This window comes from Equus quagga, chromosome 12, assembly GCF_021613505.1.
Source record: "Equus quagga isolate Etosha38 chromosome 12, UCLA_HA_Equagga_1.0, whole genome shotgun sequence".
In the NCBI taxonomy this organism is placed as follows: Eukaryota; Metazoa; Chordata; class Mammalia; order Perissodactyla; family Equidae; genus Equus; species Equus quagga.
Window position 1 is genome coordinate 42,473,983 of NC_060278.1, and position 16,106 is coordinate 42,490,088.

Genomic DNA, 16,106 nt, shown 5'->3' on the forward strand with positions numbered 1-16,106 from the left:
CCATTATTCTGTACACCTGAAACTAATATAGTGTTATATGTCAATTATATCGCAATGAAAGTAAATACATAGATTAAAAAATAAAAGAGCTATTGAGTGATCTTCCTCAGGTGTAAGAAAGACCAGAAATGGAGAGAGGGTACTGCTTAGGTACTGGCTTGTCAGATTTGTTCTAGACCTACTGAAATCTGATCTGCCTTTGGGGTCTATGAGGTAACAGTACCCTTCCAAAAATATTCCTTTTTGTCGCCTAAGCTAGTTCACGTTGGCTTTTCTTCCTGTATCAAGCCTGTTTTACACATGGGAACACTGAGAAGTTTAGTAAGTTGCACAGGGCCACCAGGTTAGAAAGAAACAGCAGAGCTGAGAATAAACCTATATCATCTTGATGCTAGAGCCTGTCATTTGTCCCTTATGCCACTAGAAGAAAGGGTTTCCCTTTCTCGGCTGTCTTAGGAGGCTCACATTTCTTAAAGTTAGTTGTGGCCATGTGACTTGCTTTGGTGGAAGAAACAAAGGAGAGGTGACATGATTCATTCCTAGCGGAGACATTGATGGCCAGTGCCGAACCCTCCACTCCACTCCTACTTCAGCATCCCCGAGGGCATCATGGGATGGAGGAACTGTAGGATCAGAGAAGCATGCACTGCTGAGCCAGCACATGGTGAAGACTTTGGGAACCCACCTGAATCGACAGTGGACTTCTCCTGAGAAAGAAAGAAACTTTTGCTGTTTTAAGCCATTGAGATTTTGGAGTTGTCCGTTTATGCAGCATAACCCATCTTATCCTCACATATTCAACTAACTCCACTTTATTCTCCAGGCCGACGTCCATCCTCGATTTCATATCGTACCAATTCCAACTTCCCCTTCTCTTAGATGTACTATTGCAGTCATAAATGACTGCATAACCAACCACTCCAAAACGTAAAACAGCAATGATTTATTATTTCTCATCATTCTGTGGGGTGACTGGCTCAGCTGCATGGTTCCTCTGCTCCATGTAGGGCAGCAGAAGGTCATTTACGTGGCTGCATTTGGTGGGTACCTTGGCTGGAGCTGAAATGTGTGAGACGGTCTTTCATCCTTGGGACCTCTCTCCATGTGGACGTTCATCATTCAGAAGACTAGCCTGAGCTGCTTTACAACATGGAGCTTTCTAAGAGGACAAGGCCCCATGCGCAAATGCTTATCAAGCCTCCACTTGCATCATATTTGCTACTATCTCATTGGCCAAAGCAAGTCACGTGGCCAAGCCCAGAGTCAATGTAGTTGGGACTATACAACGGCATGAACTCCAGAAGCCATGGCTCTTTGGGATCTTCAATAAACAGTCTATAATAGTCATTAATTATCAACAACTAATATTCACAGTTTTAAAAGTGTTTTCACATTTATTATCATATTTTTTTAACAATAACCCTTGAGGAACAAATAAATGCCACCCATATTTTACAAAGAAAGAGACTGGGGCTCAGAGGTCTAGACACTTAAAATCACACAACTAGTAAATGGTAGAATTGAGATCTGAACTCGGGTCTTATGACTATAAGTCTGTGTATTTCTGTTTTATCACAGCTACTTTTGGCCAGAACAACCTGTGTCATCCAGCTATGATTTCCATGGTTGGTCTATCAATGGTTTTGAAAATTTGACAAACAAGAAAATGATCCATTTTTTCCAATTACTTTTTCTGGAGTTCAGATTGTTTATTTTTTAATTGTTTGAGGGAAAATCTCACCCAAATTCACCCAATTCTCAAAGACTTTGATATACTGTAACAGAGTTATTAGTAATGTTTGCTTATGGTCCCCAACTAAGCCAGGATGGCTATCAGGGAGGACACACCTTATGTTAAGCGTCGAACGGGGATTTATTTAGACTTCATGGTGCCCAAAGTTTCTTCTGAGGAACAGAATTTCTTTTCTGCACCCTAAGCCCATGACAAAGCATTTCAGCCTAAAATTCCCATGCCCAGGTTCCTTAAGGCATTTGTACTACTGTGTAAATGTCAATCCTAACTATCCACAAATAACAGGACTTGTGTCACTGGGGTGGAGCTGGATTGTGGGGCTTATAAATAAACATTTAGATTGAGAAAGAATCCACAATTATTCTCATTATTGCTTGCAACTCCTGGCTGCTGGAGAAGAAATCCCAAAGAGATTAAGATCAGATCTGGTTTGGGTGCGCCACCTGTGGTGCTGTTGCCATGGGAATCAATGGCCGAGGAACAGAGATCCAGCGGAAGTACAGACCTGCCTGCTGCCCATTATGAGCTGGAACCTGCTGCCAGGCCCTCCCTGGAGGTGGCGCTGCACTGAGGAGTGGCCTCTGCAATTTCCTGTCGTGTGGTTCCATAGTCTAGGCCCCTAGTCTCCAGGTGACACTTTTCATTAGGAACCTTGGCTGGCTGAGCCTTTGATCCATTCCCTTCATTTTCCTTGTCACCTTCCTGGTATGGAGAGAAATAAGGAAAAGTTTAACTGTAAACCAAATAACTCTGAACTCCCCCTCTTGTAGAGACACCCTGTAAGAAGCTTCTCCTTTAAGCAATCGCAGGCCTCACCCTCGACTACCTTCTCCAGCCCATCTCACAACAGTCTAAGTTCTCACGAGAGAGGCAAATACGACGATGTGCCATGGGGTGAGGGGCATTAGCAAAACAAGTCAGTCTGACCGTAGGAGCTCAGTGACATTGTAGTACATGGTCACCAGGTGGGAAAACCCTCTTCTATACCGGCCTGAAATGAGAGCAACCCATCTTCCCACCTCAGGGCTCTTGGTGTCCCCATCAGGATGTCACATACCTTATTTTGTCTTCTATAATACTCGTTTAACATATATTGATATTTGGGTTGAGTAAGACCAAAGAAGGTAGCTAATCTTACACCAAGGAATTCACACGCTGAAAGAAAGAACCAGAACTTTGGTAAGTCAAAAGAGTAACTAACGCTTAGAGTCAGCTGAGGTGCCAAGAGATAAAGCTTGCCTACAAGTCATGTGTTTCCACACTCTTGGCCCCCAGCCTCCTCCTACTGCAGTGGTGGCAGATCCACCACTACATTTAACTTCAAGGCCGATAGAAGATTGCAATCGCTCTGGACTCTCAAAAAATTCTAGGACCAAAGGGAATTTGTTAAATCTTCTATCTTCACATGGGATTACATCTAAACTATCTTTTCCAGATGAATACATCAGGAGAGATTTTCAAAATACTTAATAACAGGGACAGCATTTGTCCGGAACAATCAGAGTAGATGCTGCTCATCCCCATGCATATCAGTTGATCATCAGTTGTGAGTATATTTCAAATGACACCAAAAATTCAATCCGGTGTTACCAAGACTCATGTCAGGGATTCTTCCACGCAGCGAGACAAACTCCCTGTTAGCAGCAGCTTAAGACCCTCCTTGTCTGCCTTCAGTCACAGCAGCAAGGTGGCCTGCAGGCTCAGCTCTATGCTTGTCAGAGTCAGGGATAAAGGTTTAGCATGAATGATCAGTGGTTTCCTGAAGGTGTCTCCTAGAAATCTTTTCCTTTAAAATTATAGGACTTCTTGGGGGCCAGCTGGCAGCATAGTGGTTAAGTTCATACACTCAGCTTTGGTGTCCCAGGGTTCACAGGTTCGAATCCTGGGCATGGACCTACACACCACTTGTCAAGCCATGCTGTGATGGCATCCCATACACAAAACAGGAAGATTGGTACAGATGTTAGCTCAGCAACAATCTTCCTCAAGCAAAAAGAGGAAGACTGGCAACAGATGTTAACTCAGGGCCAATCTTCCTCACCTATATATATATATATATATATATATATATATAAAATTATAGGACTTCTGACTCCCCCTGTGACAGGACTTTCTGACTCATTCCATTTCTTGCAATATTGCTCATAGAGGGCATCAGAATGATGTTATTATTTTTAAATGTGTTTTGTCTTTTCAAAAATACTCTAGCTATTTAATCTGTTTGTTTGCCACAGTGCTTAAGCATATGTGTATGAGAGAAGTTTCTAAAATATTAGAATAAAGCTTAGGAAGTTTTCCTGTTTATGACCTACTAGAATTTTAAGTTGAAAAAATTCATTACCAGTGTCATCTGGGTTCCAGCTGTATGCAAAATCTCTGTGTAGAGACCAGGTGCTGACTGCTCGCACATTGATGCCTCCACTACAATCTGGAAGCCCCAGGCAGAAGCACTTTAATGCTACAGTTCTGTTTGGAGCCCTGAAGGCAGCTTGATTCCCCATGTGTCCTGTCCCCGCCATCTGCAGTCAAAGGTCAACATGGAGAGCACCGTAGTCTCTGTTCTGCTTCACACTCTCGTATTGCTGTATCGAGTTTTGCTTCTTTTACTTGACCTAACCTCCTAAGTCTCCCTCCGTTCAAAACACTTCACCTCTGCAAACAGTCTTGTCCTAACTAAAGCACAGAACTCTCTGGAAGACAGCCTTTCTTCTGCCAATGTGTTAGGGTTGCGGTAAGATTGGTATTTCACTCAGATTCCCAGAGAAACTTCCAAATCACTAACCCTCTGTCTTGATGTAAAGGCACTTGTTCCTTTAAAGCTCAGACCACCTGACTGAACCACCCCATCATCACTTTTCACTGTAATTTAAAGATCCCCCTGGTCACTTTCATGGTCCCCAAGCTGGCCTTAGCCAGACATACCTGCATAGGACTCATAAGGTATCTCCTTCATATGTCAGCGTTTCTGACTCTGTCTATAGTCCCTGTGCTCCTTCTATCCTGGTAACCATGAGATCGAATTATAATGACAGGATGTTTACTGGCCTATATTATCCACTGAATATTGAGTCTCTTGAAAGCAGAGATTGTCATTTGTCTTTGTGTCCCAGGTCCAGCACAGGGTTGAGCACATATTGACACTCAATGAATGCTTATTTAATGAATGAAGAGCAATTCCTAAGAGCTATATTTTATATTTTCTCAGATTTTTAAAGTTGTTTTCCTCTCTGTGGTATACACAAGCATATCCAAGTTAGAAGGAAATGAGTAATTAGACGTTGCCAATTGAGTTTTAAAGAAAATTGGTGAAAGTCAAACAAAATAAGATTTAATATTTCATCTGTTGGGCTGTTCATTATGCCCCTGGGAGGAGTCAATAAAGTTCTTTATTTATAATAATAAATTTTTATAATAGAGAGATTATGATGAGGGAACTTGGAACTGTGTCATAACAGTTTGGAAAACTTGGAAGTTTATTCAGGAAGGACTGGCTATTGTCTTCATGTATTTAAAACTCTGTTCTATGAAAGAAGAATCTAGACTGGTTTTGTATGGCCTTAAGAAAGGCAACTAAGATCAATGGGAATAACTTCAAAAGAAGAGAAAAGTATAAGAATTTACTAACAAGAGGTGGAAAAAGATGGAAGGGTCTGCCTGAAGATGTGAGGTTCTATGCCATTGGGAATGTTCCAGCATAGATCCAGAAGAGACCAGATCATCACTTCTTCAGAAAGCATGGCGTGAAGTAAACCACTGGAAGTCCCACCTAACTCTGAGGGTCTAAAGTCTATATTTAGGACAGAGGAAAATAACCTTAGCTGTACTTACTAGAAAATGAGGTGCTTGCTATTCGCCCTGCCAAAAACCGTAGGTAGGGCCCCCATGAAAGTTTAGACTGAAAAAAAAAAGAAAGAGAAAAATTGAGTTAGAGTAATCAATAATAGGAGTGGTGACTGCAGAGTCTTTCCTGTGGAGGTTTCAAAATGCTTTATAATATGATCCATTTTCTGTCTCATAGATGTGAAAACTAAGATGAACAAAATTATGAGTTGACTATAGATGGATCTAAAAAGCAAACCAAGGAAAACAAAGAATTAGCTTAAAACCATATTTTCTACAAACCTTGTCTGGCTTAAGCTGTCATTCACTCAGCCCCCATGTTCACTCATGTTGCTATTCCAAACTTACAGGGTCAAGCATTGAATTCATTTTCTGTTCCTCTTTTTCTTCCTCTTCCTCCTCATCTGTGCTATATTCTTCCAGGATGTCTCCATCAACAAAATGAATAATTCTTTTGGGAGTAGTTCTTTTGGAAGATCCACTCTTCTCCAGTTCTAACTGCTGTAAACCGTCTTTTTCCATAAGGAAAAAAAAACAACTAGTAAATTAAAAACAAGACGCCTTAGGGCAAGTTGCCCAGGGCAGAGTTTATATAGCTGAGAGGTGTCCAGTTATTTTCAATGGCTGGTAAAGGCAGAGAGTTCAGAGGCAATCACAGCTGTGATGTCATCGATTCTTCAAATCCGAGAGACGACTGCTCATTTCTGTACCAAAATGAAAAAGGTTCAGTTAGTAGTGAAAATGTGAACTTTGGGTCTTCAAACAAAAATTTCGACAGCATTCCCTTACCCCTTATTAATTGCCAAAGCTACCACTGCTAGTAGAAAGAGGCCATCGCTTTGCGGAAGTTCCTCAATTATTTCAATAAATATTGAGAGGCAATAGAAGTAGTGGTTAAGAGTAAGGCTTTGGGGCCGGCCCCATGACTGAGTGGTTAAGTTCTCACTCTCTGCTTCAGCAGCCCAAGGTTTCACTGGTTTGAATCCTGGGCACGGACATGGCACCGCTCATCAGGCCATGCTGAGGTGGCGTCCCACATGCCACAACTAGAAGGACCCACAACTAAAATATACAACTATGTGCTGGAGGGATTTGGGGAAAAAAAGCAGAAAGAAAAAAGAGTATAGGCTTTGCACAGACAGGAGAAAATATTTCCCAAGTATATATCTGATAAAGGACTTATTTTCAGAATACATAAAGAACTACTGCAATTCAATAGGTGAAACACAAACAAGTCAATTAGAATATGGGCAAAGGATTTGAACAGCCAGTTTACCAAAGAGGATTTACAGATGCCAAATAAACTTAGGAAACGATCCTCAATGTCATTAGTCATTAGGGAAACACAAATTGAAACCATAATGAGATATCATAACATACTCACTAGAAGGCTAAAATTAAAAAGACAATACCAAGTGTTGAGGAGTAAGTGAAGCCACTAGAACGCTCATTCATTGCTAGTGGGAGTGTAAAATGGTATAGCCACTCTGTAACAGTTCTGCAGTTTCTTAAAAGTCACATATATAGTTACCATATAATCTGGTAATTCCATGCCTACATATTTACCCAAGAGAAATGAAAACATATATCCATCTAAAGATTTGTTCATAGAAGTTTTATTTGCAAGAGCCCCAAACTGGAAACAATTCAAGTGTCCATCAACTGGTGAAAGGATAAACAAAATGTGGCATCTCTCTTCAATGGAATGCTACTCAGTGATTAAAAGTAATAGACAAATAGTATTTGCACCCCTAGGAAGAAATCTCAAAAGCATCATGCTAAGCAAAAGAAGCTAGACACTGTATATTATGTGATTCTATTTACGCAAAATTTTAGAAAAGGAAAAATTACAGAAGTAGAAAACAGATCAGTATTTTCTAGGGGTGAGAGGATCAGGGGAAGAGATTAACTGCAAAGGGATAAAAGGGAGCTTTTGGGATGATGGAATTGTTCTAATAGAGATCATGATTGTAGTGGTGGTTACTCGACTGCATACATTTGTCAAAATGAATCAAATTCTAGACTGAATATCAGTTAATTTTACTGTGTTCAGATGAAATCTTAAAAAAGCTGACAAGCTTGGAGTCAGAGGTTGAAAATCCTGTTACTTAATATCCCTGTGGCTTGGTTTCCTCATCTATAAAATAAGAATAATATAGCTTGAATATGTGTGTAAATGTGGTACCAACTTTATAAAATTGAGGAATAAATGGGTAAAGACACATAAAGGAGTTAGAAAAATTCTTAGCAAATAGTAAGTGTTTAATAAAAGCCAGCTATTATTAAGTAACTAACACTTAATAGGATATATATCTGGCACTAATATGGTAAGCACACTATTGTCTTAACTAATATTTAATATATTTTAAGATTATATCAGCAAATATGGCAGACTGAGCTGATGTGGAAGAATTCCGCTTCCTATTCCAGACACCTGGAAATGCTGGATAGAATTAGACAACCAAAACATTGAATCAGGCTATACTAAGGAAGTAAGAAAGAGAGAGAGAGAGAAAGGGAAGGAACAAAGGAGGAAAGGAAGGAGGGAGAGAGGAGGATGAAAAGAAACCGAGAGGAAGAAAGAAAGAGATAGAGAGAAAGAAAGAAAGGAAAGAAGAAAGAAAGAAAAAGAAAAAAGAAGGAAGGCAGGAAGAGAGGAAGGACAGAAGGGAGCAAGCTAGCCTAAGTAACAGGAAAAGAGAGAAAACTCAAAATTATAAGGGTGAGCTGAAGCTGATATGGCTCCTGGGAGTTCAGAGCCAGATATAGGCCTGAGGCCTAGAGTTTTAACACTGGTGCAGAGAGGAGACAATCCAAACCACAGATCCCATGAGTGTGGGTGCTGAAATAAAGCTACCTGCATAAAACTAAGATAATAAAGTACTATCTTATCTATAAAATATGGACTTGAAAAACTACCTACTGACCTGCAAAAGGTGCAAAGTAATTTGTCATCTCCTGGCAACATGGGTAGAAATAGTCACCTGAAAAAACTGGAACCCCAGGCTGGTACCACATGCTGGCATGTGGCCCAAATTCACAGCCCTCATATGGTGTGAGGAGCTGAAGTGAAGCTGAGGATGTGCTCGTTACAAAAACTTAAAAATCACATGAAGACATCAACCATCATGAGGAGGGTTCAGCAGATGGGAGAGTCTTCACTCAAGAAAGAGGAATAATAGAACAACAGGAAACTTTAAAATGAATATGTTTAATATGTTCAAAGAGATAAAGGAAGCAAACTATTATAATAGCCAAAAAGAACAGGTTGATTTGAAAAAGAACTGAACAGAAATTCTAGAAATGAAATATATAGTCAACCTAGGATAGGTTGTATGCAGATTAAACACAATGAAGAAATCTGAAGAAATCTCTCATAACACAGCATAAAGAGATGTATATTCCATTAACATGAAAGAAAAAGTCATGAGATATAAAGAATAGATGAGAAGGTTCAATATTTGTTTATTAGGAGTTCCAGAAGAAGTGAACAGAAAGAATGGGGAAGGTAATGTTTGAAGAGGTAATGGCTGTGAATTTTCCATATCTGAAGAAAGATACAAATCTTCAAATGTGAGAAACATAAACAATACTAAGAGGCATAAATAAAAATTAAATCAAACCTAGATCATGGAAATTATAAAAAAATCTTGAAGTTACATAGATGAGGCAGATTACCCCCAAAAGAATAACAATTAGACCAATGGCTGACTTCAGATCAGCAACAATGGAGACCAGAAGACAATTGGTTATTGCCAAAAAGAATTCAATACCCAGATGAACAATGATAGGGAGAGAGTAAAGCAATATTTTCACCTATAAAAACTGAGTTAATCTTTCTTACAGCTTCACTGAAAGATGAATAATATAAAATTGTGTGTCAACAAGAAGGAAATCGAACCCAGAAGTAAGAACAAGATGCAAGAAACAAATGTAAATAAATTAGTAAACAGAGTGACAAATCTTAAGTATTGACTCTTAAAAACACTATTTTGGTAGGGTGCAGTATAACAACAGAGCAGTATTAAGTATTAGACAACGGTAACAAAAATGTGAGGAGTTGACCTCTTTAAGTATTGTTTTGGAATAGGTTGTTAAGTATGCATGTTAACAATTTAAAGGTACCTAGAAAAATAATGGAATTAGAATGTGCAGCTTCAAAACTAGCAGAAGAAAAAAAAGAAACAATTCAACAGAAGGCAGGAAAGAGGGTAGAAAAAGAACAAAGAAAAAGCGTGATTAATGGAAACACTAAAGAAAATATTAGAAATAATTCCAAGTAAATCAGTAATCATAATAAATGTAAATATATTATAAGCCATCTATCCAAATGAAGACTAGCAGATTGAATTTTTAAAATATTTTATGGGCTGTAGGGGAGGAAGACATTTCCTCTACCCGCTCTGGGTCCTTCTGGCCTGAGAATGAATTAAATTCACATGAGACAGAATAACAGGAGAAAATTAAGCAAAGCTTTATAGCATGTATACATGAGAGAGGCTCAGGCAAACTGAGCAACTCGCCAAAATGGCTGAAGCCACCACCTTAAATATCATGTCAGCTAAAGACAAAGGAGGATGTTAGGGGTCAGGGGGAGTCAGTTATGGGAGGTTACCAGACAAGTACAGTAAACAAGAGTAAGATTCTTATACAGATTTAAATCATTGCCTTCCGCATTGATTAAGAGTTTCTAGAGACAAGGTCATCCCCTCTTCTTCCTGGTACAGAGAGGTACAGATGGAGATTTCCTTTACAAACGTAAACGTCTCTTAACAAAGGGTAAGTAAATTCTACTTTTCAGAGTTTCTTTCCTGTCTGCAGTTTTTAAAATTAACCAGCCCAAAATAATCCTCACGCCAAAGGGTCATATCTTGGGGTGGCCAATTCCAGTCCCCCCACAGGCACTACAAACATTAAACACACATATGTATATATATTTGTATATACATATGCTTATGCATCTAATAATATCCATATATGAATGTTCATGCAACATGAATATTCATATTATACAGATAACACATGAATATTCACATATAATATGAATATGTGAATATGCATATGAATATTCATATGTATATATGACTAAGTCGCCAAATTTTATTGGTGCAATGCTGCATCTATGTCATTTTCAAAGGTCAGAGTTGCTAACGGCGTCAAGGGTTAAATTTGTCATCCACAGCAGCAGGAGGTGATACCTGCCCTGCCCAGGGTCCTCTGAGAAGACTTCAAGGAGAGACATCATTCTCCCTGACTGACTTACTCATAGTGTTTCACAAAAGAGCCTTGGTAGGAAATAGTAACAGTTGTTACCATTTAGTTTCTGATGCCAAAGAGCAGCAAAAAAACAACCATTTTAATTTGGTGTTTAAGACCAACACTACTCTAAGCATAATACTATTGCAAAAGTAAACATTGTCCGTGCCTTGAGAAATCAGACACATTCTACATAACCAGCAAAAGAAAATAAAAACATTTTCAAAAAGCAGCTCACCTCCATTATTCCTTTGCTTTCTCTTTCACTGCTTTAATTCATGTTTCGGGTTTTGAAAGTAGTACAAAATTTGCGGCTGGAAGTTGTTCGGTAAATTAAGAAAACCAGGCCTAGGTGATAGGGAGCCCTCAGACACGCTGACGTGGAAGCGTTCTCTTGCGTGTATCTTACAGGGTGGAACATGTTTGCATTGTGGGAAGGTCGATCATGTTTACATATTCGGCATTACATAAACCCAGTGGCCCTCAAATTTGTCTTCATATTAGAATCATCTGGGGGTCTTTTTAAAAAATTTCAAGGCAGGCCACTCCCCAGACCACTTACATCACAATCTCGGCGGTGGCGGGGGACATGGGCATCAGTTATTTTTGAAGCTGCCCAGGTGATCCCAATGAGCAGGCCAGTTTGGGGACCAGTGCCCTAGGGAGAGTGGGAACAGATGTAACTTCTAAATGGGAATAGAGATGTGATTTAGTGATTTGGTGTACTGCAGAAATTTCAAATATCAAGCTAGTGCCTTATTTTTTTTTAAGAGGGTTTTTTGCTTTCTGCGCCCTCCTCCCCACCTTGCCCCAAGCTAAAAAGCTTAATTATCGAAAGTTAAAGAATAACGCCTAACAGTCTCATTATAGTCAATGTACTCTACTCAAAACCATCTCCCAACTCACACATTTCCACACCAGATGAAACACACACACACCCTCCGTCCCCCACATACCTGGCTCACCCCACTATATTACAGACTGATGATATCTCTTGGCTTTCTGAAGAAAATACTAGGTTCTGTTCTTCATGATAATAGTGTTGTGCGTCAAATAGACATACATCTTTTAATTCAGAGGGCTCAAAGGGAAGGTGGGGGAAGAGACCAGAGAGAGAGAGACCTAGCTTAAAGTCGATTTAGTGAATGCTTTTCTGCCACCTAATGGACATTTGAGGACGTGCTGTGCAAAATTCGTCTTTGTAATCACAGTGCCTGGTACACAAGGGGCTCTCAATCCTAACAGGTGTGGAATCAACTTATTTTTATTTACAGAAAGCTTGGGAGCATTGCCAACTTCACACCAGGGGATTAGACGTGGATGTTCTGTAAGTGATCTTTCAAAGAGTCCTTACAACATGCTTTTGACCTCAGTCTAATTCTTATGAGCACCTCTACTTTTTGTTTCTTAAAACTCCCCAAATCTAGCTTCTCAAGGATTGCTCCTAAGTTTGTAATGTGATTAACAGACCATATAATTTCCCTGACCTTTCAATATTGGAGTACCTTAGGGCTCAGTGATTGCATCTCTTCTCTTTTTTTAATCCACTCCCTTGATGATCTCCTTTGGCCCTGTGGCTTTAAATATTATCTACACACGCATTTATATGTAACGTTTTTCTCTCCAGGTCACATTTCCCCCCTTGAATCTCAGATTCATAGATCCTGTCTATTTGACATCTCTTCTTGGATGTCTAACTAGACCTCTCCATCCTGTCTAAATCTTTGCTCATAGTTTCAGTACGCCCTTCTCTTTACTGCACCCCCACCCCATACACTCACACACACACACACACATCTACTCCTCTGGCAGTCTTCCCATTTCAATAAATGGCAACTCTATTCTTCCAGTTGCTCAGACCAAATATATTGGAGCCGTTCTTGATTCTTCTCCTTTAATCACATTAAATCCATTGGGAAATTCTCTTAGATATTTCTGGAATCCTAATAACCACCACTCCACTGCCACCACCCAGGTCTAAACCATCATCTCTCACCTACATTATTGCATCCTCCTAATTAGCCCCCTAGGGGCCATACTCAAAAGGCAGCCAGAGTTGTTAAATCCTAAATCAGATCACGTCATTCCTCAGCTTAAAAGTCTCCAGTGGGTTCCCACCTCACCCGGAGTAAACGCCGGAGTCCTTGTGATGGCCTACAAGACTGCAGGTCTGGCCCCCAATATTTTTCTGACCATATTTTCTACTACTGTCCCCCTCACTCACATAAATCCCACAGCACTGGCCTTCTGACTGTGGTTCCCTGACCACACAGACTGTCTCTGCCGCAGGACCTTTGTCCTGGCTGTTCTCTGGACCAGTTTTTCTTCTCTTAGACTTTGTACCCTCGCTGCCTTCAGGTCTTTAACTCGAACGGCCTGTTCTGAGCCTCCCTATTTTTCAAGGCAACTTCCCATCCCCTTCACCACCACCACCACCACTCAACATCTTCCCTCCTCCTGTTTTTTCTCCTTAGCACTTATCATCACTTAGCACACTCTCCACTGCCCTTGTCTGTCTCCTCTTCCCTTCCCTCCCCCGCCCCACCCTCCCGCCAGAGTGGGCAGGGTTTTACCTGGGAGCGCCCTGCTGTTTCTCCTGCCCCCAGCATACCTGACACATGGCTGTGGAACTCAGGATTTGTTTAATAAATGAATCACACATTCAGTTCATTTTAACCGGTGGCAGAAGGCACTACATAATGGATTGGAAAAATGAGGAGAGAACAGACTTGTAATTGTCTTCATTTCCTGATGTTAAAATGACTACCTTTTAATATTTTTCTCATTGCATTTATACTAATCATTTTAACTCCTTCACTGAAACACAGCATTGTCATCTGTACCAACCAAATGACATGCTAACTCTACTACTTGGCATTTAACATCAGGAAGGTATAAGACCTAAAATTTCCTAGAGTTATTTAGGCTTTCATGAATCAAAAAAAAGTTTTCAAATGAGCCAGGTTGGAATGCAGCAAAGACCTGGCACTAGGTCATCACATAGCAGCTGGTTAGCGTGGTTCGCCTGGGCCACTGCCGGGCTCCCTGCTGCCACCTTTGTCTCTTCCCCTGAAGTGTCTCAAGGTCACCCCTCTGGTGAGAGCAGGGATGGGACATCCAGAGCCCCACTTCACAGAGCAGTGCTCACTACCAATTTCTGCCCGCCGTTTCCCAAGGACACCAGCCCACTCCAATCCGTGACTTGTCCTAGGGGTGGGGGCGGGGGGCCACCGGAGTAGAGTAAGGAAAAATGTGAAATATGAATAAACAAACACACGTACAAACCTCTACTCCCTCCTTGAGAACTGCTGACAGAACATTACCTGGCAGGATTTGTATACATTTTCTGGATTAAACCACATACATGCACCCAATCATCGTGGGTAAGAGAGACATTACTGACATGCCTGTCCCATTGGGTGTTTCCCAACTTTTTCTACATCATGGCAGACAACTTAGGAAATTCTTTGGTTGAAATCCTGGATGTGGCCAGCCTAGGAGGTCGAGGCACCGCAGACCCGCCCAGCTAGCCCTCGAAGGTTGAGATCAGTAACACAAGGCAAGCTCCTGGAGAGGCTCTGCTTTACAGGTAAAATCCTCCACTGGGCGGTTTAACGTTTTATGAGGAGCTTACACCTACCTTGAGCACAGGGCAGGCATTAGATACACTGAACTGCACTGTTTCAGCTCTGGCCTTTTGGCTAAGTGCGATCAAATATGGCTTTCTGCTCTATAATTAAGAGTGGGCTGCCGTCCTTCAGTTTACTACCAAAACATTTTCAAAAATAAAGATTTAAATTCTAAGTATTCAAATATCAAAAAGTCTTGAGACACAAAGTTATGCTTACCCAGGGTGACACTGCAAGTTTCTTTTTATGCCCATATTAAGAGAGATAAGAAATGTGGTATTTTCGAAAGCACAATTAGGGATAAGCTGCTCCGTGGCTTGGCTTATCACATACACAACACTGCATCACACTGGGTAACACCGGGAATAAGATATACGCAGGCCAATCTTACTCGAAGTCTTATTGCGAGATTTAAGAGGCAGTTAGCAATAAACATAAACAGAAGCCAAACTGGTCAAGGAGTGTTGAACGCGTCTTGAACTCATGAGCCTGAAACAACCGATGTGAAATGCTTCCATCATTTTAAAATGTTACTTTGAAAAACTATGATTCTGCATTGTATTAACTGTTACTGGCTTAATAATGGTAAATATTTATCAAAAACCCAAAAATTCCAATGAAGTTGTTAGTAAAATTGCTTTTATTTTCATAAATAAAAAGATAATTCATTATACAAACAACACTTTTAGCAGGATACGTTAGCTGTCATTATCCGCGTTAAACTAAGGATGAAATGTACACAACAGTTAACACAGATAGTTACATCTCTAACCTCCATGCAACTTCTTTACATTTAACTTCCCAAAGCTTCCAACACCACTTCAAAGAATATTATATACAATGGGCTATTTTAGTCACAAAGTGTCACCTTTGCTGAGTCACCAGAATATTATCTGCTCAAGTCAAAGTTGCCAATTATTGATTTAAAGTAATACCAGTATTTGCTGCATTTTACAGAAGCACTGAGCATGTTATTTCACGTTTTCATTCCATATGTGGTTGTCTGATCCACAAAAATGTCAATATGAAAATTTAGTAACTAGGCTAATAAGCACCAGTACCTAAGATAAATAGGTCCTACAGGCAGAGTAAAAGGCTGGCCTTAAGTCCTGTTTAAAGTTCTGTCAGTAAGCGGCATCCAGGAAACAGATGAAGGATTTTGTAGTATGTATCACAAAAAAATAAAGTGAAATTTAATTAAAACATTTTTTTCTATAGACAGCAAAATCAAATTAAATGTCTGTTCAATTACTCCACTTATTCAGAAACTGCAGCTTCAAATATTAAATATTTTACAGCAAGGAGTGATTAGCGTTTCCATGTTTTAAAAAAAAACCCCTCAGGGCAGCCCACCGGTGCAGTGGTTAAGTTTGCGCACTCTGCCTCGGTGGTCTGGGGTTTGCCGGTTCAGATCCCAGGTGCGGACCTATGCACTGCTCAGCTTGCCATGCTGTGGTAGGCGTCCCACATATAAAGTACAAGAAGATGGGCATGGATGTTAGCTTAGGGCCAGTCTTCCTCAGCAAAAAGAGGAGGATTGGCAGCAGATGTTAGCTCAGGGCTAATCTTCCTCAAAAAAAAAAAAAAGACAAAAAAAAAACTCTCACTGATTTTATGTAGATTTTTTC

At 40.3% G+C, this 16,106-nt stretch overlaps 1 protein-coding gene across 1 annotated transcript; it reads right to left on the reverse strand.

The window, feature by feature from the left end:
- Positions 1 to 2,272: 2,272 nt before the first annotated feature.
- FAM177B (family with sequence similarity 177 member B) lies at positions 2,273 to 6,115 on the reverse strand. Its single transcript, XM_046678013.1, has 4 exons — positions 5,942 to 6,115; positions 5,582 to 5,648; positions 2,811 to 2,908; positions 2,273 to 2,455 (listed from the first exon to the last, which is right to left on the reverse strand). Exons 1-4 carry the CDS (start codon positions 6,113 to 6,115, stop codon positions 2,273 to 2,275), a joined length of 522 nt encoding a protein of 173 aa, XP_046533969.1.
- Positions 6,116 to 16,106: the final 9,991 nt, after the last annotated feature.

What these genes read in the sequence shown, in the direction of transcription:
- FAM177B (XM_046678013.1), bottom strand. Translation starts at nt 6,115, where the DNA reads ATGGAAAAAGACGGTTTACAGCAGTTAGAACTGGAGAAGAGTGGATCT. An exon ending in TGAATTCAATGCTTGACCCT is followed by an intron (nt 5,649 to 5,941) that starts GTAAGTTTGGAA and finishes TTTTTTTTTCAG; the next exon opens with TCTAAACTTTCATGGGGGCC. An exon ending in ATTATAGAAGACAAAATAAG is followed by an intron (nt 2,456 to 2,810) that starts GTATGTGACATC and finishes TCTCCATACCAG; the next exon opens with GAAGGTGACAAGGAAAATGA.